The following is a 26,020-nucleotide window of genomic DNA, read 5'->3' on the forward strand; positions in this document are numbered from 1 at the left end:
TTTCCTTAATTATGATAGAAGGTAAATTAGGTACAAAACTTTGGACTCATCAAGATAGGATTAGTAATAAAATATTTTCTCCAAATATACCAAACACAAATGTTCTGGACATTGTAAATGTAATTCTTAACTGATAATTGTTCTTATTATTTACAGTTTTAGTATGTTAGAGTTAAAAACCTTTCCTTTTTATTTAGACAAAAAGAGGAAAATGTTGCAGAATATTCCTTTACACTGTGTGAAGATGTGTAAGTGTGATTGGTTTAATAAAAAGCTGAATGGTCATTAGCTAGGCAAGAAAAGGTTAGGTGGACTTCTGGGAACAGAGAGGACTTGGAGAATAAGAAAGGTGGAGTTGCCGGCCAAATGCGGAGAAACAGGACAGGCTGTACAGAATAAAGATAACCAATCCTTGCCGGGTGGTGGTGGCGCACACCTTTAATCCCAGCATTCGGGAGGCAGAGGCAGGCGGATCTTTGTGAGTTCGAGGCCAGCCTGGGCTACCAAGTGAGTTCCAGGAAAGGCGCAAAGCTACACAGAGAAACCCTGTCTCAAGAAAAAAAAAAAAGAGGTCAAAGATAGCCTGAGCTATTACATAGTTAAGACAAGGTTCAAAATACCCAAATCCAAACACAGGAAGTTTAATTTCTAGTTGCAGAATAGCATTATTTTTCAGACATTAAAGACAAAGAGTCACTTAGTCTGTTTTTGAAACACATGATCATAATCTACTTACTGAAAATGCCATTGCTGATGCAAACCTACCAGAGATAAAAAGCAGTCTGCTTTAGGACAGCTTCTAAGTTCCTTAAGTAATTTAGAACTGACTAAAAGAAGCTAATTAAAAGCTAAGCAAGTTTCCTTTACCTGGCAACTGCTGTAAATCAGTGACTTGTTTTCTGATATGTTTTACATGTAGGTTATTTGGGATCTACCCAATTAAATCAAGGGGCTCTACCAAGTTAAATCAAATTTCTAACTCAAAGACAATAAAAGTACAACAAGGAAGAGTCCTCTCATTTTGAGAGCTTATAATCTACTTGAAAACAGAGAAAAATATTCAAACGTTAAAAGCAAGTTGCAGTGTGCCCTCCAGGTCTAAAATGAACTACTGACCCTCTGTGATAACTGTCTTAGCACTTCAAACCGAAACCTCTTCTATCAGCAACCCACCTGGCTCTGACTCTTGCTTCTGTAAAGGCGGGAAGAACCTCAGATATGTCATCTTGGTGCTGTACTTCAGAGTCCTGGTCCGTCTCATCACATGGGCAAAGGAAAGCTTCAAATGCTCAGTAACATTCTTTAGTTGAAAGTATTTGGTATTGAAAAACAGGAGGGTGTTTAACAGGACAATTGGCGAATAAGCGCCCAGCTGTTTGCATTCCCACAGATGCTCTTCTTCAATGCGAGAGAACATGTAACCTAGAAGGATGCAAAGAAGACAGTATAGTGTGATCTCTCAAATTCCACAGAATGAACAGAGTAAGAGAAGAACTGATCATTGCTCTCTCCCACTTCTTCTTCATACAGGCAAAGAGAAGCAGCACCAGGAAGAGGATGCCAGAGGACTCCAACTAGACAGACTGTCCTATAAACAGTGTTTATCTTTCCTGACAAGGCCATATATTTTCAACATTTTCTTTTGTTGAAGAAAGCAAAGAGCCAGAGACAATTTTATGTATAAACATATTCCAATTTCACTACCACAAAATATTTTCTTTAAAGTTTACAACCATTTAAAAATGAAAAACCGGGATTAGGGATTTAGCTCAGTGGTAGAGTGCTTGCCTAGCAAGCGCAAGGCCCTGGGTTCGGTCCTCAGCTCTGGGGGAAAAAAATGCAAAAACATTTTTAGCTTAGACTATAGAACCAGGACACAGGCCAGATTTGATCACCGGAAGTTAACCGGCTCCTGCCCAGACCATCAAACTTACCATTAGACAGTTCCATGTGTTTGGCCATAGTCACTGGGGAGCAGGTGGGCCCCTCCCTCCCTCTCATCCTTAACTTGCATTAGCAGCCATGCTCCTTGGGATTGATGGGAATATATATGAGAAGCAAGGTCTCAAGGAACTGCACTGTGCCTTGTTCTCCATGCCCCTTAAATTCAGGTCTAACCCAATGCTCTTTCCTCTATCCTCTCTACTGCTGCTTCTGTATTCTATTATTGGGAGATCAAACATGAACATGACTTTACTACTTCCAAATCTATGTTGTGAGCTTCCCCTCCATTAAGTTCATCAAACCACCATGTGGCTCAGAATGCTTCAAAGGTGCTCCAGAGCTCAACATGAAGGACACAGTAGTTATTACACTAACTTCTCCAGTCACAGCCTGAGAGCCTAACTGAATCACAGACTTCTCTAATGATACCAGATTAAAGAATTCACAGATAATAACAAGTACAGATATTTAGCACACACTGACAAAGATCATCTGTAAATGGGTAAACCAGTGGCAACTAGCATGCACCTTTACTGACATTACCAGACAAAACACTTCTTGAAACGTAAGTATAACTGAATGTAACTTTTTTCAGTTGTTAGTACCTCTATGTAAACTGTATGTTAGTTTTATACAGTTACTGTTCAGTTTATTTTACTAAAATGCTGACCAACAACTCCAAGACTTTCTCCTCAAAAGCTCAACTCTATTACGTCAGGACAGACAGATTATATTGTAATATATGAAAATATTTTAAAAAGCAATTTAAAAAAATATATCATAAAAATAATTAAAAACAATTCCCTTACCATTAGGAAGTATTGTAGGCTCCCATATTTTCAAGAGCTTGGTAAGTTCAATCATAAATCTGGAATAGGGCTCCGTAAAAATGTTATCTATTCTACCATTTTCAAACAGGTACTAAAAGATAAAAGAATAACACATACTGGTATAAAGAAAGCTCAAGATTAGAAAACATTGTAAGAAATGGTTTCCCTTAATGTCTGCCTTTGTAATCCTGTCCATCCTACACAGCTTCTAAGCACTTTATTGTAGGTTAAAATACCAGGATTCAAGTCCAAAGCTCTTACATGGAAACTGGTCACTGTTTTTGGCACTGACTTTGCAAAGTCAAGTTCTTTATAAAAAGTGTGGGTGGTACAGAATACATACTACAAACAAGAATATGGAGCAGCAGGTAAGAGTACCTACTGCTCTTACAGTGGACCCAGATTCTGTTCCCAGAACCCACAAAGCAGTTTGCAATCATCTGTAACTCCAGTGCCTGAAGATCCAATGCTTTCTTCTGATCTCTGTTGGCTCATGCACAAACACAGAGCACATACACACACTCAGGTGCACACAAATACATATAAAACAAATACACATAAATACGTACATTTTTCAAATAAGAACCCTTTACTCTGTTGATGAAACTGATCAATGCATACTTCCTAACTCTCCTCTCCTGACATGCACTGTATGCAAATGTGATCACAAAGTTTCTGTCTGCCATTCTACTTAAACTAACTTTCTCTTGAAACAATACAAACTCAAATTAATGAGCTTACTGGGGGCAGTAGGTGCCGGGCGCACACTGGACATTTGGTTCAAGAGGTTAAGAGCACTCGATAGATAATCTTCCAGAGGACCTGTATTCAATTTCTAGCACTCATGTGGTGACTCACAACCTGTAACTCCAGTTCCAAGGAATCCGACACCTTCTTTTGTCTTTCCTGGGCACCACATGGTGCATAGATATCTATGTAGGCAAAATACCCATACACTTTAAAAAAAAAAAAAAAAAAGCTGGGGGAGGGGGACAAAGCTAGAGAGATGGCTGTCTGTTCTTGCAAAGGACCTGGTACCCACATGGTGACTAACAGCTCTAACTCCAGTTTCAGGGAATCTGACACTTCTGTCTGCCCCCATGGGCACACAACATGCACATGGTACACAGTCATACATACAAGCAAAAAACTAACAAACAAACAAACCCCCCTCATATGTATAAAATAAAACTGAATAAATCTTCAACAAAACAAAAACAAACAATACGACATCAAAAACTTCCTGGGGACCTTCCAACCACAGCTCTCACCAATTTGACCATACCTTGAAAGATTTTTTTTGGAGGGGGAATGGGACGGATGGACAGCAAAAGGGTCTCTCTATATGACCTTGGCTATCCTGTAGCTCACTATGCAAACTACAGTGGAACGTACAGAGCTCTACCTGCCTCCCAGTGCTGAAATTAAAGGTGGTGCCAGTAAACCCAGCCTGAGAGGGGCAAACATTAACAATATCACAGAATAAGAAATAAAGAAGCTGGGTGGTGGTGGTGGTGGCGGCGGCGGCGGCGGCGGCAGCAGCAGCAGCGCACGCCTTTAATCCCAGAACTTAGGAGGCAGAGCCAGACGGATCTCTGTGAGTTTGAGGTCAGCCTGGTCTAAAGAGCGATATCCAGGACAAGTACCAAAGCAACACAGAGAAACCCTGTCTTGAAAAACAACAACAAAAACAAAACAAAAAAACCGAAAACACAAACACAAAAGAAAGAAACGTTTGGATAACACAAGACAAAATATAATAAATGATTATAGAATAATACAAGGTACATTTAGTTCAGTTTTTTAAGAATTTATTTTATTTTTATTTATGTGTTTGTATACATATGTGCACATGTGATTGCAAGTGTCCACACAAGCCAAAAGTGGGTATTGCTTCCCCTAGAGCTGGAGTCATAGGCTGTTGTGAACTACCTTAAGTAAGTGCTGGGAACCGAAGTCAGGCCCTCCGAAACAACAGGAAGACTTACTGAGCCATCTCTAGAGCCTGTGCATTCAATACTTTTAAGGTTTTTCTCATATCTATTACAACTGGCTGTGTATAAGCTACAGAAAATTATTCCCATTTATATTTATCTCAGTCATTAACAAGTATCCATCATTTCAATACAAATTTGAATTGGCCTTTTAAGCTATTAACTTGCCTGATTGGTTATTAATATTTTTTCTCCTCCCCCCCACAGTGTTAGAAACTGAACCCATGCCATGTACATGCAAGATGCAAGGCAAGCACACTGACCATTGAACTCATCCCTTAGCCCATTTATCTTCTTTTAACAAAGTCATTTTCTGACGTTTAACATATAGAAGATTGTATCAGACATTTCTTTCCCACCCAACAGTTCCTAAATAACCACTCAGAGGCTTATATTAATTATAAATGCTCAGCCAGTAGCTCAGGCTTATTACTAACTAGCTTACACTTAAATTAACCCAAAATTCTTATCTATGTTTAGCCACATGGCTTGGTACCTTTTCTCAGTACAACATTCTCATCTTGCTTCCTCTGCTTCCTCACCTGGTGACTCCTGACTCTGCCCTTCCTCTTGCCAGCATTCTTAGTTTGGCTTTCCAGCCTAATTTTCTGACCAGTTACTGGCCTGTCAGGGTTTTAGTTTGGGGGGGGGGGTTGAGACAGAGTTCTCTGTATAGTTCTGGTGCCTGAACTAGATCTTGCTCTGTAGACCAGGCCTAGCCTCAAACTCACAGGGATCTGACTGGCTCTGCCTCACAAGTGCTGGGATTAAAGGGGTGTGCCACCATCACCCAGCTAAAATGATTGGGGGGTGGGTAGGGTGGAGGTGGTTTGAGACAAGGTTTCTCTGTGTAGCCCTGGCTGTTCTGGAACTCACTCTGCAGTGCTGTGGATATTGCTCTATATAAATAAAACACTGATGGCCAGTGACCAGGCAGGAAGTAGGTGGGACAAGGAGAGAGATTTCTGGGAAGCGGAAGGCTGAAGGGAGAGACACTGGAGCCACAGCCAGGACAAGCAGCATGTAAAGACGCCGGTAAGCCACCAGCCACGTGGCAAGGTATAGATATATAAAAATGGGTTAATTTAAGATAAAAGAACAGTTAGCAAGAAGCCTGCCACGGCCATACAGTTTATATGCAATACAAGTCTCTGTGTTTACTTGGTTGGGTCTGAGTGGCTGTGGGACTGGCGGGTGACAGGATTTGTCCTGCCTGTGGGCAAGGCAGGAAAACTCTAGCTACACTGTAGACCAGGCTGGCCTTGAACTTAGAGATCTGCCTGCCTCTGCTTCCTGAGTTTAAAGGAGTGCACCACTATTGCCTAGCGGCCTGTCAACTTTTTATTAACCAATGAGAGTAATTCACAGAGTAGAAAAATATTGTTCCACAGCATTTCCCCCTTTTAGTCTAATTAGAAAGGAAGGTTTTTAACCCTAATATAGTAAAACTATATACAACAAAAAGTTATTAAGAAAGAATTACAGTAACACTATCTAATCCGTTTGCATTTGGCAAAATTAGAGAAAATACACATTGGGTATCAGATGTAGCCCAAATCCTAATTGGTCTTAATAAAACTACGGAGTCAGCTGTCAGGGTGAAAGCTGAAAGATCAGAGAAGCAGAGCAGCCAGCCACTAGAAAGACTTCTTACCTCTAGGAATCCTCAGAATGAAAAGGACTGAGCTCCTGTCTCCACCCCACTTTATCATTCTTCTCTCCACCCAGTCATATCACTTTCTGTTTTCTCCTTCCAAGTACTGGGATCAAAGGCATGAGATCCCAAGTGCTGGGATTTAAAGGTGCTTGCCAACACTGCCTGTCCTCTAGTGGCTAGCTCCTGACTCTGATCTCCGGGGATGCTTTACTGTTAGAGCACAAACAAAATTATTACCACAGAAGATAGATAAGACTACTTAAATTTAGCTAACAAAGTCAACTACTAGTAAGATGTAAAATACTTTAACCTTAAGAAATACAAACTTTTAAATACATTAATAAAAGTAAAATGCATGGTTTTACAGATTTCTTCATCTGGGTAATACTGCCTACCACTCCTATTCAGCACTGTACTGAAAGCCCTAACTAGAAGTATGCCGGAGGAAAATAGAAACCATTCACAGAGGAAATGAAGTCAAATGTTATCCTACTTGCAGATGACAGGACACATATACGCACTCACGGCAAACTAGTTAGAGCTAACACGTAAGCACAGCAAGTAGTGGGAAGAAACACAGCCCCATTTCTCTGAAATAGCACCAAACAATCCAAACAGGAAGTTAAAAAACAAACAAAAAACCAGGTCCATTGATAGTAATATCATAAAGAGAGGCTGGAGAGATGGCTCTGCAGGTAAGAGCACCAACTGCTCTTCCAGAGGTCCTGAGTTCAGTTACCGGCAACCACATGGTTGCTCACATCCATCTATAGTGGGATCTGATGCCCTCTTCTAGTGGGCAGGTATACATGTAGATAGAGCACTCACACAAAAAATAAATAAATAAATCTTACAAAAATAATATCATGAAGAATAAAATACTTGGACTACAGAATAGCTCAGCAGTTAAGAGCATACAATGCTCTTAAAAAAGACTGAGTTTGGTTTGGTACCCAGCCCCTTTCCTTCCGCTGAAAGAAAGGGGAAAGAAGATATATACATGGATATTGCAACCTTCTGTAATTAAAGCTCCAGTAATCTCCAATGCGCTCTTCTGGCCTTCATGGGCATTAAACTCAAAGGCACAAGCCCATCCTTAGATGAATACATATATATACAACTAAAAATAAAAAAATAAAAAAAAAACCAAAAACCTAAGGAAGACTTAAATCCAACTACAAGCTGCAACAGAATGTGAAAATTATAGAAGACCTAGGTAAATGGGCAGATACAAGACTTGATTTGGCCAGACAACAATATTGTCCAAATAATCTGTGCATGCAACACAACCTTTTATCTAATCAAAATGGCCATATTGGAGGAGGAGCAGAAATGGAAAAGCCAATTTTAAAGTTCATATGGAATTTCAAAGTATTTTTTGAGAGTATGGAGGACAAGGTCTCTTTATATAGTTCAGGGTGGCCTGTAACGCACAATGTAGACCAGGGTAGCATCAAACTCACAGAAATCCACTTTCTTCTGCCTCCCAAGTGCTGGAATTAGAGGTGTGGGCAAATATATGGCTACAATCTTGAGTAGGCAGAAGGAGAAGGAGTTAATGTCATCCTCAACTACATAGTGAGTTACAGGCCAGCCTAAAAGATATGAAACAAGGAAAAGAACAAAAACTGGGAAAATGGACATGGAAGCCACAAAGCAAACTCATTAGAAAAATTAAAGAATAGTAGTACAAAAGAAATGAGGATGACTCCTGCTAGCAAGGCCATAAGTCACTATCTAATGAGTATTCTCAGAATCTCATTATAAAGGCTGAAGAGAGGGCTCAGTGGTTAAGCTCTCAAAAGAGGACCCAGGTTCAACTCCCAACACCCACATGACAGTTCACAACTACCTGTAACTCTGATCAGGGATCAGATGCCTTCTTTTGGCCTCCATGGGCACCAGGCACACACAAGATGTAAAATACTCATACACATTAATAAAAAAAAAATCCTCATAATATACAGGAGGGAAACATGCATGTGTTTGTGTTCACACAAACACATGCAGGCCAAGGACAATATTGGGTAAGTGTGGTGATAGTTTGTTTGTACTCTAACAAATAAAATTTGTATGAAGATCAGAGGACAAAGCCAGCCACTAGATTAAACATAGAGGTACAGTGGTGGCACACACCTTTAATCCTAGAACTCAGGAGGCACAGATCCATTTGGATCCCTGAAAGTTCAAAGCCACCCTGCACTACATGAGATTAATCCAGTCTAAAACAGAAACAGAGACAGGCAGTGGTGGCACACACCTTTAAGCCCAGTACTTGAGAGTCACATACCTTTAATCCCAGCACTAGAAAGGTTGAGAGAGAAAGTGATATGGCTGGGCAGAGAGAAAGGAATACAAGGGAGGAGGAGAGAGGAGTTTGGGGCCCCTTCAGTTGAGGGCTCAGAGGCAATTTAGTCTGAGGATTCATGGAGACAGGATCTTGCCTCCCTTTCAGTCTGAGGATTTGGTAGTGGCTTGTTCCTTTGTCTCTCTGATCGTCAGGCAAATTTGTAAGAGTACAAACAAAATATCACCACAGGTAAGTTTCCTCATTTAATTTATTTGTGAAAACTTTCATGGAAACTGAAGATGGCTGATTTTTTTTTTTTTTTTTTTTTTTTTTGGGGCAGGCCACCCCAGCACTGGGATTACAGGTAGACAGCCCCATGCCAGCTTTTTCCGAAGTTTCTGAGACTCTCAACTCAGGTTCTTATGCTCATGCAGCATACACTTTCAGGACTGAGCCCTCTCTCTTCAGCCTATTGCTAGTATTCTAGGTTCATTCCAGCATTACCCACAGCAACCAAATTATGAAGTCAACCAGTGTCTGCTAGATTTGAATGTGAAATGTTCTCCTATGCTTGTGCGCTTGAAAACATGGTCAACAGCTAACTGTTTGGGGAGGCTGTGGAACACCTTGGGACGTGGGGCCTACCAGGCAGATAGGTCATTAGGGACAGACCTTTTGATGCTAACAGCCTAGCCCAGCTTAAAGGCCCAAGCTGTCTATGTGGTCATGATAAGAACAAGCTATAAGCTCCCACACTGCATTTTATCCATCCCAATAGACTATGTTCTCTGAACTATGCTGAAATACACCCTGCAAAGGTACTGCTGCCAGGGATGTTGTCCAAGTGATAAGAAAAGTTAACTAATATGGTACCCATAAACAGATGAGATGAAAACATGCTAACTATATAAAAGCAATATTATCAGCCCTTTTTTTAAAGGGTATTCTGTCATTTTAAGTATATTACATGGACAGGCTTGAAAAATATTATGCTAACTGAAATATGCTCAGTACAGAAAGATAAACACAAAATGATCGAAATTTTTTTTACATGCTTTACATGTAGTATCTAAAACTTTTAAACTATGGATATGCAGCTACTTAGAAGCAAGATGTTCTGGAGTATTATTAACACAGAAGAGGGACTACAGATAATAGTAATGTGCTGTACATTTCAAAAGATGGGAAAAAAAAAAGCCAGAAAGATGGCTCAGGCATGAAAACACTAGCTGTCAAACTCAGTAGCCTGAGTTTAATCCCCAGAAACCACAATACACAGAGAGAACAGATTCCCACAAGATGTCCTCTGATCTCTACAAAGTGCACCATGGTCTGCCTGCCTCAAAATGAATGAATATATTTTAAAGGGGAGGAAAGAAAGGATTTAATGTTTGTACCACAAGGAAATGATGAATGGTTGAAGAGAGAGTTAATTTGATCTACAATATGAATTTGTATCAAAATATTACATGATGCTCCACTAATATATGTTCTTTTATGTTTTCATGTATAAAAAAATAAATTTAGGGGAATGAGGTGGCTGTTTATAAAGCACTCTTCTGCACAAGCAATACCTGAGTTTGGTCTCTACAACCCTAGCAGGATTAAGCTAGATACATAAACCAGCTAGCCTCCAACTTCCCATGATCCTCTCTGCTTTCTTGAGGGGGGGAGAGGGAGAGAAGGAGAGAGGGAGAGGAGGGAGAGAAAGAAAGGGGAAGGGAGGGAGGAAAAAAAGAGCTCAGCTCACACTAATCTAGAGGGTATCCTTCACTGAAAGAAATAAGTTGCAAGTTGTATGTTGTATGGACCCCACTCTACTAAATAAAAACTGTGCAAAACAGAGCTGTTGAGATGGCTCAGTGGATAAGAACACTTGCTGTACAAGTGTAGGGACCTGAGTTTGAATCCCCAGCACCCAAATATAAGCTATGCACAGCCAGATGGGCCTGAAACCCCAGCACTGGAGTGTGGAGACAGGCATCTGAAATTTGACAAGTCAGTCTAACTGAAACAGCATGCTTCAGATTCAGTGAGATAAGCTGCCCCAAGGGAATGAAGCAGAGATACTTGACATCCAGGACATGAATGTGCACCCCCACACACACAAACACACACACATGTACACATATGTACTTCTCTCCTTTGTCCCTCAGACAGACAGAGAGGGGCACAGACACACACAGCAAAGCAAAGCGAAGCAAAGCTAAGCAAAGCAAAGCAAAAATATTAACAAGGAGCTAGAGATATTGGTTCAGCAATTAAGAACACGTGATAGTCTTGCAAGACATGGATTACGTTCCCAGCATCTAAATAGCAGCTCACAACTGTCTACAACTCCAGTTCCAGAGAATTTATCTGACCCCTTCCTGTAATCTCTGAATGCACAAGGCATGCACTTGGTGAAAGACATGTGGGTATTAGGAATCAAACGCAGGTCCTTTGAAGAGCAGCCAGCCTTCTTAACTGCTGAGTCATTTCTCCAGACCACAAGTTACTTTGTTTTGTTTTATTTTTTTTGAGACAGGGCATTTTATGTAATCCTGGCAGTCCTGGACTCACAGATATCTTCTTGCCTCTGACTCCTGAGTGCTGGGATGATAGGTGTGTGCCACTGACCATGGCACTTACTTTTGTGAGTAAAAGCAAAACAAAACAACAAACAGAAAATCCCACCTTGTTTAAGAACAGTCATACTAATACTACCCAGAGACAATAACCATTGCCCACATTTTTTATTTCATCTTATTATGAATTCATATCACTATCATTATACAGTAATAAACACAATTTATACTTTCATTTATTGAAAGACTTAATATATTCATGTGTCACTAAGCATTACTATTTTTTTGAGATAGATACATAGAGGTCTCACTATGTAACCTAGGCTGTCCCTGAACTTGCAGTCATCCTGCCTCATCCTAATATTATTACTCACTATTGACTTAGCTCTCACATTTGGTGAGCATGAACTATACCCAGTAACTTTACAAACTTGTCAGAACTTCAACTGTGATGAATGAGTTCTGACTTATTTTTGGTTGTGAGCCTAGCCTTTAAGGGCTGAGCCATCTCTCCAGCCCTGATTTCTGACTTATGACTATGTAACTGTCCCCAAACTTGTAATTCTTCTGCTTCAGCAACCTCAGTACTAGGATTATAGAGGCATGAACCAAACAAGTCCTAGCCAGATACAAATGCTGAAGAGATACTAAACAAAAGTTGGGGGGAGGGGGAAACATTCCTAAATACTATACACAAATTGCTGTAGAAAGTGTGCATTGCCTCCAGTTACTAGAATTCTCATATCATAGCACTTTTATGAACTTATGAACAAATCTTTGTAAATGTAAGTACTTGTGTATCTATTATTTTACTTTGTACTTTAAAAGTGGAAATAAAACATTTACACATGAGGAGATGGCTCAGTCAATAAGGTGTTTGCCCTGCAAGCCTGGAGAACTGAGTTCAGTTCCTAAAAGCCATAAAAATGTTTTGGTTGCTGGGCGACAGTAGTGCTCGTCTTTAATCCCAGCACTCAGGAGGCAGAGCCAAGTAGATCTTTGTGAGTTGGAGGCCAGCCTGGTGACAGAGCGAGATCCAGGACAGGCTCCAAAACTTCACAGAGAAGCCCTGTCTCGAAAAACCTTAGTTGCTTCTAGGTAGACTGCTTTTTATGCCCTTTTTGTTCATTTAACTAAAAAGTACATGAGCCCCGCCCCCATGTTTATATTCTACCAATAGTCCCAGTTTAGTTTACAAAGGGTGTGTAAGACAGCTGCTCACTAAAAAAAGTTTAAGACAACAAATGACAGTATACATTAATTTTCAACAAGTCCCAAGTTATCTCAGATGATGAAAACCACAATCAAATTTATGTTATTGAAATTGATACCTGCTGAATTCCAAGGCACAAGTATAAGATACTGTCTGGGTCATATTTTTCACCATTTGGTCTCCGCACCTCTTGGATAAACTGGCATAATCCCAAACTCAACTCAGCGAAAGTGCAGGACAGAATATCTTCCTTCAGCTTCATAGAGCGGACTGGGAAAGGAAGAACACATATGAAACAGTAACTCACAGAATGCAGCAACACCAGTGTTCACTGAATCCACACCGGTACCACTGTGACCCAAACACTGGACTGGATCACAAAGTCATTGAAAACAAGCATGACAGCACACACCTGTAATCCCAGTACTCAAGAAGCTGAGGCAGGAAGATCTGAGATCCAGGCTAGCCTAGGCCACACAAAAAAGCCCTGTCTCAAAATCAACCAAGCAGTCAAATAACAGATCCTGACCTAAAAGATTTTTTTTCAAATAGAGAAATAAAGATAGTTTACTGCATGTAGTGCAATAGGTACTATGACATAAGTTTTGTTTAACTAGGACTCTATGAAAGTAAACAAAAGAAGTGGTGTATGCCTTTAATTCCAGCACTTGGGAGGCAGCAGCAGGTAGATCTCTTTTGAATTCGAGGGCAGCCTAGTCTATGTGACAAAGGACAAGACAGCCAAGGCTACCTAGTGAGAACCTTCTCTGAATGAAAAAATGAATGAGATCTAATAGGGAAGAGTCTGGAGGAAGCAATCCTATGGCCAGACCACAAGAAATGAAGATTAAAAAGGCAGACCAGCAAAGAAATCAAACCTGAAGATGCAAGAGATTTCCCAGAGACCATTTCATAAATATTAGCCCTAGACTAGCTGTAATGCAGCAGCAGGCAGAGTGTCTGCAGTATGCACAAGGCCTGCTTCAACTGCAAGCACCAAATAAACTGACATGGTGGCACATGTCTGTAATCCCAGGTTTAGGAGCACAGGCAGATCAGGAGTTTGAGGACAACCTTGCTAACTATAGAACTTCAAGGTCAGCTTCAGACATATGAAATCTTATCTCAAAACAAAACCCACTAATGTGGAAATTGGAGAAAACTGGGTTTCTTTTCTTTTCTTTTTAAAGCATTTCTTTGATTTATTTATTATGTATACAGTGTTCTGCCTGCAGTCCAGAAGAGGGCACCAGATCTCATTACAGATGGTTGTGAGCCACAATGTGGATGCTGGGAATTGAACTCAGAACCTCTGGAAGAACAACAGTGCTCTTGAGCCATCTCTCCAGCCCCCGAAAACTGGGTTTCTAAGATGTGATAAACACAATTTGGAAAACACAATACTGAAGAATTCAAAGACCTCCCAGGGCTAAAAGCCGGCTGGTATATTAACGGCCTGGGAAGAGCCGCAAAATAAATGCTGCTTACCTTTCTTTTTCTCAGAACTTACTATAGGACATTTCAAATGCCATAAAATACTATGTTAGGATACAGTACTGCTGTTCCTAGCCACTAAACAAAACGATTCAGAGAAACTGGGGAACATGAAGAAAGAAAGAACAAATCAAGGTGAACTACAGTGAGTTTCGTGTGTCATACTAAGATTTTGAAGAAAATGAAAAGCTACAATTCCAGCAGGAGAGTCCCCCTGTTTGTCCAGATCCTACTGGAATGTGCTGATCTGTGTTTTGGATTATGAACCTTTTCATCTCTGCTCTTCTGCATTTCAACAGTCTTACATTTTCCCAAGATACACCTGGGATTCCTCTGTACTGGTTCTTCACAAGGCAAAGGGAGAAGAATCCTGGGACCATTCTTGATCTTTTTACTCCTGCATTCATCATACTGTCTGCTAAGTAACAGACATTCTGTAGTATTCTGTGGACAAACGAGAAGTAGAAAAGGCCGGGCAGCTCCTGTAACTACCACACTGAGACTTGGTAATCTAAAACAATACTTCCAGTCTACTTTTATTCTTTTGTTGTTGTTGTTGTTGTTGTTTTGTGGGGGGTGTTTATTTTTCAAGACAGGGTTTCTCTGTCTAGTACTGGCTGTCCTAAAACTCGTTCTGTAGGCCTTAAACTCAGAGATCTGTCTGCCTCTGTCTCCCAAGTGCTGGAATTAAAGGTATGAGCCACCACTGTTCAGCTACCAGTCTACTTTGACTCCTACCATTCTCCACTCACATTTTTTTTTTAAGTTGGGGTTTTACTAAGTTGCCAAGACTGGTACTGAAGTTGTAAGCTCAAATAATCCTCCTGCCTTTGCCTACAAATAGCTGAAGACACAGGAACTGTACCAGGCACTGCATCGGCTCTCTTTGTTCCTTCAATAAAGACGGCTATTCAACAGGGGAATGGTTGCAGGCACAACCTGCAAACAGGAGGGTATTCATAGAACCTTAGGAGCATCAAGATAGCACTTATATCTGTAGGGACTGTGAGTCATCACAACACAGAGCAGCAACATCTGTTCTGATGAGAATTCGTGTACTCCAAGACCAGCAAACAGATTACTAGCAACAAAAGACAAAACCTGATATAGTTACTCACTTGTAAAAGAGAAGGTACAGCAGGAAAATCTCAAACCAAAACCAAAACCAATAAATAAATTAGCAATAAATGAAAGCTTATGCAAATATGATTCAAGGGGGCCATGCTCTATCCCATGCAGGCAACAGGACCTGGCAATGTTGCCCATGTGGTTTTGTCTTTAGAGGCATGTAGCAGTGGAGTCCCTTCCTGCAGAACTAGAAAGACCATTTTGTGAAACTGTGAAAGTAAAGGTTGGATTGGATTGCACTGGATAGCCCCAAATATTCGAGATGCCAGAGCCATGAGATAGCTACCAAGGATAGCTACAGACAGGGAATGAAACCAGCTCAGAACCATCTAAAAAAACCTCTGACATCAGACACAGAACTAGAGGATTAAGAGTTTGCCCTGATGAGTTTTGGTCTTGCTTTGGTCCAAAACTTACTCACTGTGCCTCCTTTCCTCCTTTTTGGGAACATTAATGAATACTCTGTGTCAATGCACATTAGAAGTACATAATCTGCTTTTTGATTTTACAGGTTACAGCTAAGAGATTGCCTTGAGTCTCAGAAGACTTTGGACTTTGAAACAGTATTAGACTGAATACACTTTGCATTATGCTATGGCTATAAGCCTATGGGGACCAGGGAGTGGAATGAATGAGAATGGCTGCTGTGGGATGGTCTGTATGTCAAATTACTCTGATTGGTCAATAAATAAAACACTGATTGGCCAGTGGCTAGGCACGAAGTATAGGCGGGACTAACAGAGAGGAGAAAAGAAAGAACAGGAAGGCAGAAGGAGTCACAGCCAGTTACCACCCTGACAAGCAACATGAAAAGATGCCGGTAAGCCACGAGCCACGTAGCAAGATATAGATTTATGGAAATGGATTATATTAAGCTATAAGAACAGTTAGCAAGAAACCTGCCATGGCCATACAGTTTGTAAGCAATATAAGTCTCTGTGTTTACGTGGTTGGGTCTGAGCGGCTGTGGGACTGGCAGGTGACAAAGATTTGTCCTGACTGTGGGCAAGGCATGAAAAGTCTAGGTACAAATGGCTTATATATTTGCTTGGTTCCCATTTGGTGGTACTATTTGGGAAGCATTAGGAGGTGAGGTAAATCAAGGTGTGTCACTTGGGGCAGGCATTCAAAACACTCCTGCCATTTTCAGTTAGCTCTCTCTGTGGTATTCTCATGATGTAAGCTCTCTGCTACTGCTCATGCCAGCCTGCTGCCTACTGTGATGGTCATGGACTCTAATCCTCTGATATGGTAAGCCCCCAAATTAAACTCTCTTTATTAAAAGAAAAAGTTACAACAAACATACTCACTTCATCCATAATGATTCTATAAATATAAAACACAAAGTAACAAAAAAAAATACAAAACTAAAATTAATCTATACTAGCATATCACAACAGGGAAACCTTATGAAAGTCTAAAACTACACTGTTGCGTTTGAATTCTTTGACTCCAAAATGATGAGAGTGAAATGTAACATACATTAAAAGGCATCTGGACCTTGGGGTTGGGGAGATGCTTGGCAGACACAAGCACTTGTTGCTCTGGCTTGGTTCCCAGCAACGACGTGGTGACACACATAGTTCCAGGGAACTAACGTCTTCTGACCTCCTCAGCTACCAATCACACATGTGGTGCATGTACATAAATACAGGAAAAACACTCATATACACAAAATAAATCTTAAAAATTTTCTAAAGCCATAAGGATATTGATGGCAGGGAATATTTCTAAAGAAGAAGCAAGTCTTTTCTTGGTATTTTTTCACCCAAAATATCACAAAATTCTTAAGTGTTTCATATGGTTTACCATACAGAAAGAGGACTCAAGCAAATTATCTGGAATCATCTGTAACCTTAAAAATAAAATTCCTGGAATTGGAGAGATGGCTCAGTGACTAAGAGAATTGGATGCTTTTCCAGAGGACCCGGGTTCAAGTCCCAGCACCCACAAGGCAGCTCACAACTGTCTGCAACTCCAGTTTCAGGTGACCTAAAACCCACGGCAAAATACTAATGCATATAGAATGGCCTCAAACTCACAGAGGTCCGCCTGGCTCTGCTTCCCAAGTGCTGGTATTAAAGGCGTGTGCCACCACTGCATGGTCGGAATGAAATATTAAAAAAGATAATTAAAATAAAATAAAATTCCTTACATGTGCTTTATACACTCAGTATCAGAAGCTACAACTTTGCCTACATAGTAATATCTTTAGAATATAGTAATATCTTTAGAACTTGAGATAAGAAATTAATCACTCTTTCTTAAAATTTAAAACCTTACATTTTAAAACTCAATTTAGCAAAACCTTCCTCTTTATTGGGGTCTTGACCTCACCATGTACCTTTTTGATCCTCTTTTGATCCTCCTTCCTTTGCAGTGCTGGGACTAACTTATCTGATCAGTTTACAAACTTGAATCAACAATTTTATTAGGAGCTGGAGAGATGGCTCAGGGCTAAGACCACTGGCTGTTCTTCCAGAGGACCCAGGTAAGATTCTCAGCACCCACATGATCCTAACTGCCTGTAATTCTAGTTCTAGGAGATCTGATACCCTCTTCTGGCATCTGGATGCACCAGACATGCATGTGTTCCACAGATACATATATAGGCAAAACATTCATGCACATAAAATATTCTCAAAGCTCCAATATTATAAGTAATTTATACAAAAGAGACAGAAGCAAGTTTTACCTTTACAACCTTGGTCTGAGGATTCTTGAGTGAGTGACTGGTCTTGAACACTTCCTAAGGAGTCAGAACCTGGACTAGGAGAGGCATGTTCACCTCCTGATGGGACAAATGAGACAGGTAAGTAACAGTAATAAAGTGGGATTGAGTAAAACCAAGCTCTAAGTCTTTTTTTTTTTTTTTTTTTTTGGTTTTGTCGAGACAGGGTTTCTCTATGTAGCTTTGCGCCTTTCCTGGAACTCACTTGGTAGCCCAGGCTGGCCTCGAACTCACAGAGATTCGCCTGCCTCTGCCTCCCGAGTGCTGGGATTAAAGGCGTGCGCCACCACCGCCCGCCAAGCTCTAAATCTTATGGGTTAATCTTCTTTGAATACATTTATGACTTTGTTTCTATTTCCTGTATTTGCACCGACACCACAGTGTATACTGGGTACTTACCCCCGCACTTCAGATCTCCCTGTTCTTCCTTGGCGTTTTTCCACTGAACCCAGTTCTTCCAGGCATTCACTCCATACATATACTTCAGTGTCATTCCAGACACTGAACACCCTTGCAAGGCTCCTTGAATAAGACTCCTGGGCTCCACAGGTACTACAGACTTCTTCCTCCCCTGTGAGAATCCCAAAAATTCACAAATTATAAAACTTAGCCTTAGAATTTTAAGATCTGAGTTCTCAGAGTTGCAAAGAGAATAATCCTTCTGAATAAAAAATTTATTTTTATAACTTAAAGATTCAGAATTCAGAGCTGAAAGGGTTGTAAAAACAATCTTATCCTTTCAGGCATGGTGACACACACCTGTTATAGCACTTGGGAAGTAGAGGCAAGAGGATTAGGAGAAATACAAGGTCATTCTCAGCTCCATGGAAAGCTCAAGACCAGCCTGGACTACATAAAAACCTGTCTCAAAACACCAAGAAATCATCTAATCCAATTCATATGATAAAGAATCACCACAGTAATTATCAACATTTAGGAAACTGAAATATAGCCATTACCATGTGATGTAGTAAAAGCTTACTTGAATGGGTCATATTCCAAGCTATAAAATAGGTCTCGGTAAATTCTTTACATAAGAACTAGACTTAAAGCCAATAAGGAAAAATGTCAAGAAAAATCTCGTCATAAATTAATAGTATACTTATAAATATTGCATAGGTCAAGAAAGAAAACATAGCTGTAATAAGAAAATTCTGTGATCTTAAATGAAAAGCATAAAACTTAAAAAGAATTCTGTGATGGAGTGAATGCAGTGCTCTGAGTGGGATATCCAAAATTGTACAAGCTTCTACAAAACTGCAAGAGCTCAGGCATTAACTCAGGGAGAACATGTGCCTAGCATTCATGAAGCTTGGGGTGCTAGTCCCATTAATGTTGAAAACAAAATAAAGAAAAACTGGAATAAAGAGACTCCTAAGATCTACGACCTAAACTTTCTGTCTTAAAAAGGAAGACCATATTAAAACCCAAAGATAAAGAAGGCTAACCATGATGGCACGCACCAGTAATCTCAGCACTTGAGAGGCAGAGGCAGGAGGATCACTGTAATTTTGAGTCTAGCATGATCTACTTAGCAAACTGAAGCCAGCCATGGCCACACAGTATGACTGTCTCAAAAAGACCAAAGCAGGCAGGGCGGTGGTGGCGCACGCCTTTAATCCCAGCACTCGGGAGGCAGAGCCAGGCGGATCTTTGTGAGTTCGAGGCCAGACTGGGCTACCAAGTGAGTTCCAGGAAAGGCTCAAAGCTACGCAGAGAAACCCTGTCTCGAAAAACCAAAAAAAAAAAAAAAAAAAAAAAAAGACCAAAGCAAAGAGAAAAGGGGCTGATACAGCTCCCTATCAACAATGTTAATACGTCATGAACAGTCTCTATAAGCAACCCTAATGAAACTTATGAGGTAATTTTAAAAACAAAACAAACAAACAAACAAACAACAGACATCATGGAAGTAAAAGGGATGTTAGCTATAAATAGGAAGAGAATGACTGGGACAGGAACCAAAAAGGGGAACATGTGTGTGTGTGCGTGTGTGCGTGCGTGGTGTGCCTGTGTGCACGCATGTGGGAGTATGTGCTTGAAAATATAATGAAACCCATTGTTATGTATAATTAATATGTGTTAATGAAAACATTAAACAAAGAACGAAATATAAAAATAATGGGGGAAACATTTTTTAAAACTGGTAAAATACAAGTTGGTCCTTTAAAAAAAATTTTTTTAACATTGGTAATTCTCCAGCTAAAATAATTTAGATTAAAAAAATCAAAATATAAAATGCCAAGAACTCTAAAATATAGAGACAAAATGATAAGGGATAGTATTTATAACATTATTGCTAATTTTAATTTGTGAACTCATGCTGAAAATTTAAATAGAATACTGGCACTTAGAAGGCTGAATTAGGAGGATTACCCAAAGTTTGAGGCTAGCTGGGCCACTGAGTGAGACCCGGTCTTAATAAATAGCCTGGGTGCCAGGTGGTGGTAGCTGCTACCTTTAATCCCAGCACGCGGGAGGCAGAGCCAGGCGGATCTATGTGAGTTTGAGGCCAGCCTGGTCTACAGAGTGAGATCCAGGAAAGCTCCAAAACAACACAGAGAAACCCTGTCTTGAAAAACTAATAGACAGATAGAGATGGTTGGATGGATGGATGGATGGATGAATGGATGGATGAATGGCCTCGGCTACAGAGTAAGACTCTACCCCAACAATTAATTAATATAATTAATATGCATAATTTAATTGTAATAACAACCTGAGGAAATGCCAGGTGGTGGTGGTGGACATAGCACACAGGAGGCAGAAGGAGGTGGATCTCTGAATTCTAGGCCGCCTGGTCTCCAGAGTGAGATCCAGGACAGCCAGGGCTACACAGAGAAACCAAACTAAACAAATACCTGGGGCGAGTGTGGTCCTGTGCCTGCAACCCTATTTGGGCAGAAGGAGACACACCAATGGGACAGGACATGTGGGGACAGAAAAGGCAGATCCATGGAGCTCAGTGAGAGAGCCTGTCTCAAAGGTAAGGTAGAGAATGATAGCAAAAAAAAAAAAAAAAAAAATCACTGGACTGACTTCTGACCTCTAAATGCATGCATGTGCATGCACACACACACATATATACTCAGATACACACTACACAGTGTTACATGAAATAAGTAATAAATAAAGTAGGGAGATAACATCTTTATGAATTAAATGGCACAACTGCTAGAGATGCCAATTCTATGATCTATATGGATACAGGATAACTCCAATGAAAAATCCACCTGGCTTTAAAAATTTAAGGAATTAAATTTAGAAATATGAAAATTACAATTGAGAAAAACAAGACTAGGCTAGAGAGATGGCTCGGTGGTTCAGAGCACTGACTGCTCTTCCAGAGGACCCAGGTTTGATTCCCAGCACCCACATGGCAGCTCACAACTGTCTGTAACTCCAGTTCCAGGGAATCTGACACCCTCACACAGATATACATGAAGGCAAACAAGAACAAAAACACTAATGCTTATAAAACAGAAAAAAGAAAAAAAAAAAAAGACTACACCTTTGACTTCAAGACTCATTGTAAAGCAATGATTTGAAAAGATGGTATTGGAGGCTGGTGAGATGGCTCAGGGTTAAAAACAAATACTACTCTTGCAAGAAACCCAAGTTTAGGTCCCAACACCTGTTATCAGGCTGCTCACAATCACCTGTAACTCCAGCTCCAGCGGGATTTGGTATCTCTGGCCTCCTTGGAAAACTGCACTCAACTGCATATACATAGACAAACACAGTTCTTAAAAAATAATAAAAATCTTCTTTTAAAAAAAGGAACTTGGGCCGGGCGTGGTGGCGCACGCCTTTAATCCTAGCACTTGGGAGGCAGAGGCAGGCGGATCTCTGTGAGTTCAAGGCCAGCCTGGGCTACCAAGTGAGCTCCAGGAAAGGCGCAAAGCTACACAGAGAAACCCTGTCTCGAAAAACCAAAAAAAAAAGGAACTTGGTAATGGCATAAAAATATTTTTTTTTAAAAATCAATACAACTGAATGGATACTTCAGAAATATGATTTCTACATATGCTACAGCAAAGTTAGCCTTCTTTTATGTAAAAGTGCAAGTGTAACTTGAAGGGGAAAAGCTGATCTTGTATAAGTGTGATACTATAGAAAATGGACGGCCGTGTACAAGGAATCCAGCCTTGACCTTCAGGTAAAAAAAATTAACATCAAAATGGTCCAGAAAAATCAAAGTCAAAATTATAAAACTTCTAAAAGAAAACAAGGATGGGCGGTGGTGATGCATGCCTTTAATCCCAGCACTACGGAAGCAGAGACAGGCAGATTTCTTTGAGTTCCAGGCCAGGCTTCAAAGCTTTTTCTTGAAGAAGAGAAAACGTAAGAGAGTTATTTTAGATACCACTTGTGAGAGACAATGACTTTTAGATAGAGGCAGAGACAAGTGGATCTCTGACTTCAAGGCCAGCCTGGTTTACAGAGCGAGTTCCAGGACAGCCAGGGCTACACAGAGAGAGACCCTGTCTCGAAAACAACAAAAAGCAAAAATGAATGAATGAATGAATGAATGAAATGAAAGAAAGAAAAAAATAAAAGTCACTGTCCTAGGCAGTTTTATCAACTTGACACAAACTAGTGTCACCTGGGAAGAGGGACCTCATTTGAGAAAATGCCTCCATCAAATTAGCTTGTAGACAAGTCTGTGGGGCATTTTTTTTTACTAGTGATTGGCGTGGGAAGAACCAGCCCACTGGGGTGGTACCACCCCTGAGCAGGTGGTACTGAGTTTAGAAAAGCAAAGTGAGCAAGCCATGAAGAGCAGCATTCATCTGCAGCCTCTACATCAGTTCTTACATCTAGGTTCCTGCCTTGAGTCCTGCCCTGACTTACTTCCATGATGGACCGAAACAAATAAGTATAAGGCAAATGAACCATTTCCTCCAAAGGTGCTTTGGTCAGAATGTTTTATATCACAGCAAGAGAAAGCAAAATAAGAAAAACAAGCAGAGGCAGAGAGGGTAAAGAGTTAAGGTTGTCCTCTGCTACAATGAAGGTTTAGGCTAACATGGGTTACATGAGACCATATCTCAAAAACAACAGAAATGCAGCTTAAGGATAGAGCACTTGTCTACTACGCCTATGGCCTTGGGTTCAACTCCAAACACTGCAAATAAAATCAATGAAGAAATGAATGAATGAGCTATATGAAAAAAATTCCTTATTGAATAAAGAAATTATAACCATATAAAAAATACAGGAGGAGTAATGCACATCTATTATTTCAGCACTTGAAAAGCAGAAGCAGAAATGCTGAGGTACAGGCCAACCATCCAACAAAAACTACACAATAAAATAACACCTCATTCTTAAAAAACACACAAACAAAACAACTACAACTCATTGACAACTCCCACTCAACACACATCCAAAAAAGAGTCTTAGGTATACACACCCAAAGATATTTTGCCAAAGACGGTTCACAAATGGTAAAAATGCCTATGAAAGCATGTTCACTAAGCCTTTGTAACCAGGAGCAAAAACAAACAATCCACAAACTATTTTAAAAGGCTAAAAACTTTTGATAAAAATATCAAGTGTTTGCAAAATCATGGGTGTTTGTGGACTATCCTACACTGCCTGTGGGAATGTAAAACGAAACACCCAGTTCAGTATCTTTTATACAGTTAAAAATATAGTTAGCATAAAACCTAGTATTCTTATTTCTAAATACTATTCCTCAAGAAAAATGAAAACATGTGTTTATGTGAAGATTTACACTAGAATGATCCTAACAACTCTCTAGATAGCCCAAATTTGCATCACCTGTTAGGCAGCTGCACAAATTTTGGTCTCTTTATACAATGAATGCTACTTAGAAACAAAAGGAATGGAACCACTGAGACACAAAGCAGCATGGATAAACCTCAAAGGCCCACTGCTGTCAGAAAAGGTAGACTAGGAAAGTACCATATGATACTACGTATCTGCAATTTCAGTCAAACAATACCATTCTGTATTAATCCACATAACAGATTAGTGGCTATCAACATCTGGATAAGACTGATTACAAAATACTAAGAAATACTTCATATAATTTAATTGTTCATGCATGGCAATGGTTACACAATGTGTTTACTTGTTAAAGTCCACCAAACTATATTTAGAATTTATGTAGATTTAAATGCAACTGAAACGTGGTTTTAAAAAATAAGGATACATGTAAGAGGCACAAATGATGGAGGACTCCAAAAAAACACTGTCCTTGAGACACAACAGGACTGATGCACATATGAGCTCACAGAGACTATAGCAACAAATATTAAGACCTGTACAGTTTCAAGGTAGATGGGGAAGTAGACATGGGGTTCCACTAACCAAGAATCTATTCTACATTTAAAACACACAGACAAAGGAAAAATTAGTTTCTCCAATGACGTCTACCTGGATATATCAATCATACTTCATGGCATGCTCCATGCCTAGGGGTAGTTGGCCAACACAAAACAAAATGAAGAGTATTTTTGTAGACTTTATTTCATTTTGCTTTGTTTGGAATTTCGTGTTTTGATTGTTTATTTTCATTTTCCTGATGGGTGTGTATTTCATTTTGTTGTTTTTTGCTTGGTTTTGTTTTTTAAGCCATTTATTTATTTTATGTACATTGATGTTTTAGTACCCTAGGACTGGAGTTACAGACAGTTGTTAGCTGCCATGTGGGTGCTAGGAATTGAACACAGGTCCATCTGGAAGAGCATTAAAGTACTCTTAACCTCTGAGCCATCTCTCCAATCCCGTTTTTTGATTGTTTTAAAGAGAGAACAAGAACATAAAGTTGTGAGGCTAAGGAAGTGAGAAGAGCTCTACGGAAATCATGAGGAGAGGGAAACATAATCAAAAGAAGCTTGTATGAACTTGTTTGTTCTTCCTCTTTTTTTAAATTTTTTTTTTTTTTTTTTGAGACAGGGTTTCTCTGTGTAGGCCTGGCTGTTCTGAAACTTGCTCTGTAGACCAGGCTGGCCTGTCCCTAGTGCTGGGTTGGAGGGTGGGGGCGTTGTTTTTGCTTTTTGTTTATTTGGTGAAAATTTTTTCAACAAAAAAAAGTTGAAGACTACTCTATTGGGCGTATGTGTGTTCAGGGTGGCTGGTAACTGGAAGGGGAGGGAGGAAGGATTCAACTCAGGCTAGGTAGCAAGTACCTTTACTCACTGAGCCATCTCACTGGTCCCTCCTCTCTCTTATCTTTTGGGAAAACCCTTTCAATATGAAAAACAGCCTATAAGAATTTAATTTGTATACTTTATCATAGAAAAGTTAACTTATCAGAAAATATAAAAATTAACTAAACTTAGAGTTCAAAAACAGAAAATTTAGATGTTTGTTTAATTTTTTTGTTTTTCAAGACAGGTTTTCTCTGTGTGGTCCTGGCTGTCCTGGAACTCTCTGTAGACCAGGCTGGCCTTGAACTCAGAGATCCTCCTGCTTCTGTCTCCTGAGTGCTTGGACTAAAATATTTAGAATTTTTAGTTATTTTTAATGATATGTATATATGACTGGCTAAAGTACAGGTCTGTGCAGGAGTCCCTGGAATCCAGAACAGAGTGTTGGGTCCCCTGGGTTTCCAGTTATAGGCAGCTGGGCGCTGCACAACATGGGTGTTAGAAGCAAATCCATGTCCTCTGCAAGAACAGGAGCTCTTAACTGCTGAGTTGTGTCTCCAGCCCCTGGATTATTATTCCATCATAAAATTATTTACTTTTTATAAAGTGCATGTACGTGGGCTTGCATACGAATGTGGACCTGCACATGCTATGGTTGATATGTGTGTGAGATCAAAGGACAACTTATAATAGTCAGATTTCTCCTTTTACTATGTGGGTCCCAATGTTCAAACTCAGGTTATAAACCTTGGTGACAAGCACCTTTATCCTCTAAGAAAACCTCATTGGCCCATTAAAAAAGATTATAAAAAGCTCCTCCCACTTATTTTCATGTGTATGGGTGTTCTGCCTGCATTTATGTCTATGTGATGCGTGTGTGCAATGCCTGCAAAGATCAGAAGAGGGCATCTGATCCCCTGGGACTGGAGTAACAGACAGTTGAACTGTCATGTAGGGACTGGCAATGAAATCCTGGTCTTATGTAAGAGCAGCAAATGCTCTTTACCATTGGCCTGTCTCGCTAGGCTCCTATAAAAACCTTTTTTGAAGT

At 40.1% G+C, this 26,020-nt stretch overlaps 1 protein-coding gene across 4 annotated transcripts in view; it reads right to left on the reverse strand.

Annotated features, from left to right (window-relative positions):
- The window catches only part of Zmym4 (zinc finger MYM-type containing 4), a 106,010-nt gene that overhangs the window by 10,069 nt on the left and 69,921 nt on the right, over nt 1-26,020 (reverse strand). For all 4 annotated transcript variants that reach the window (XM_028885405.2, XM_028885404.2, XM_028885407.2 and 1 more), the window contains 5 exons: nt 18,248-18,419; nt 17,813-17,908; nt 12,614-12,765; nt 2,754-2,865; nt 1,174-1,422 (listed from right to left, as the gene is read on the reverse strand). In XM_028885405.2, the coding sequence (XP_028741238.1) occupies nt 1,174-1,422; nt 2,754-2,865; nt 12,614-12,765; nt 17,813-17,908; nt 18,248-18,419 (781 nt within the window). The remainder of the gene's footprint in view (nt 1-1,173; nt 1,423-2,753; nt 2,866-12,613; nt 12,766-17,812; nt 17,909-18,247; nt 18,420-26,020) is intronic.

This window comes from Peromyscus leucopus, chromosome 2 (genome assembly GCF_004664715.2).
Source record: "Peromyscus leucopus breed LL Stock chromosome 2, UCI_PerLeu_2.1, whole genome shotgun sequence".
NCBI lineage: Eukaryota > Metazoa > Chordata > Mammalia > Rodentia > Cricetidae > Peromyscus > Peromyscus leucopus.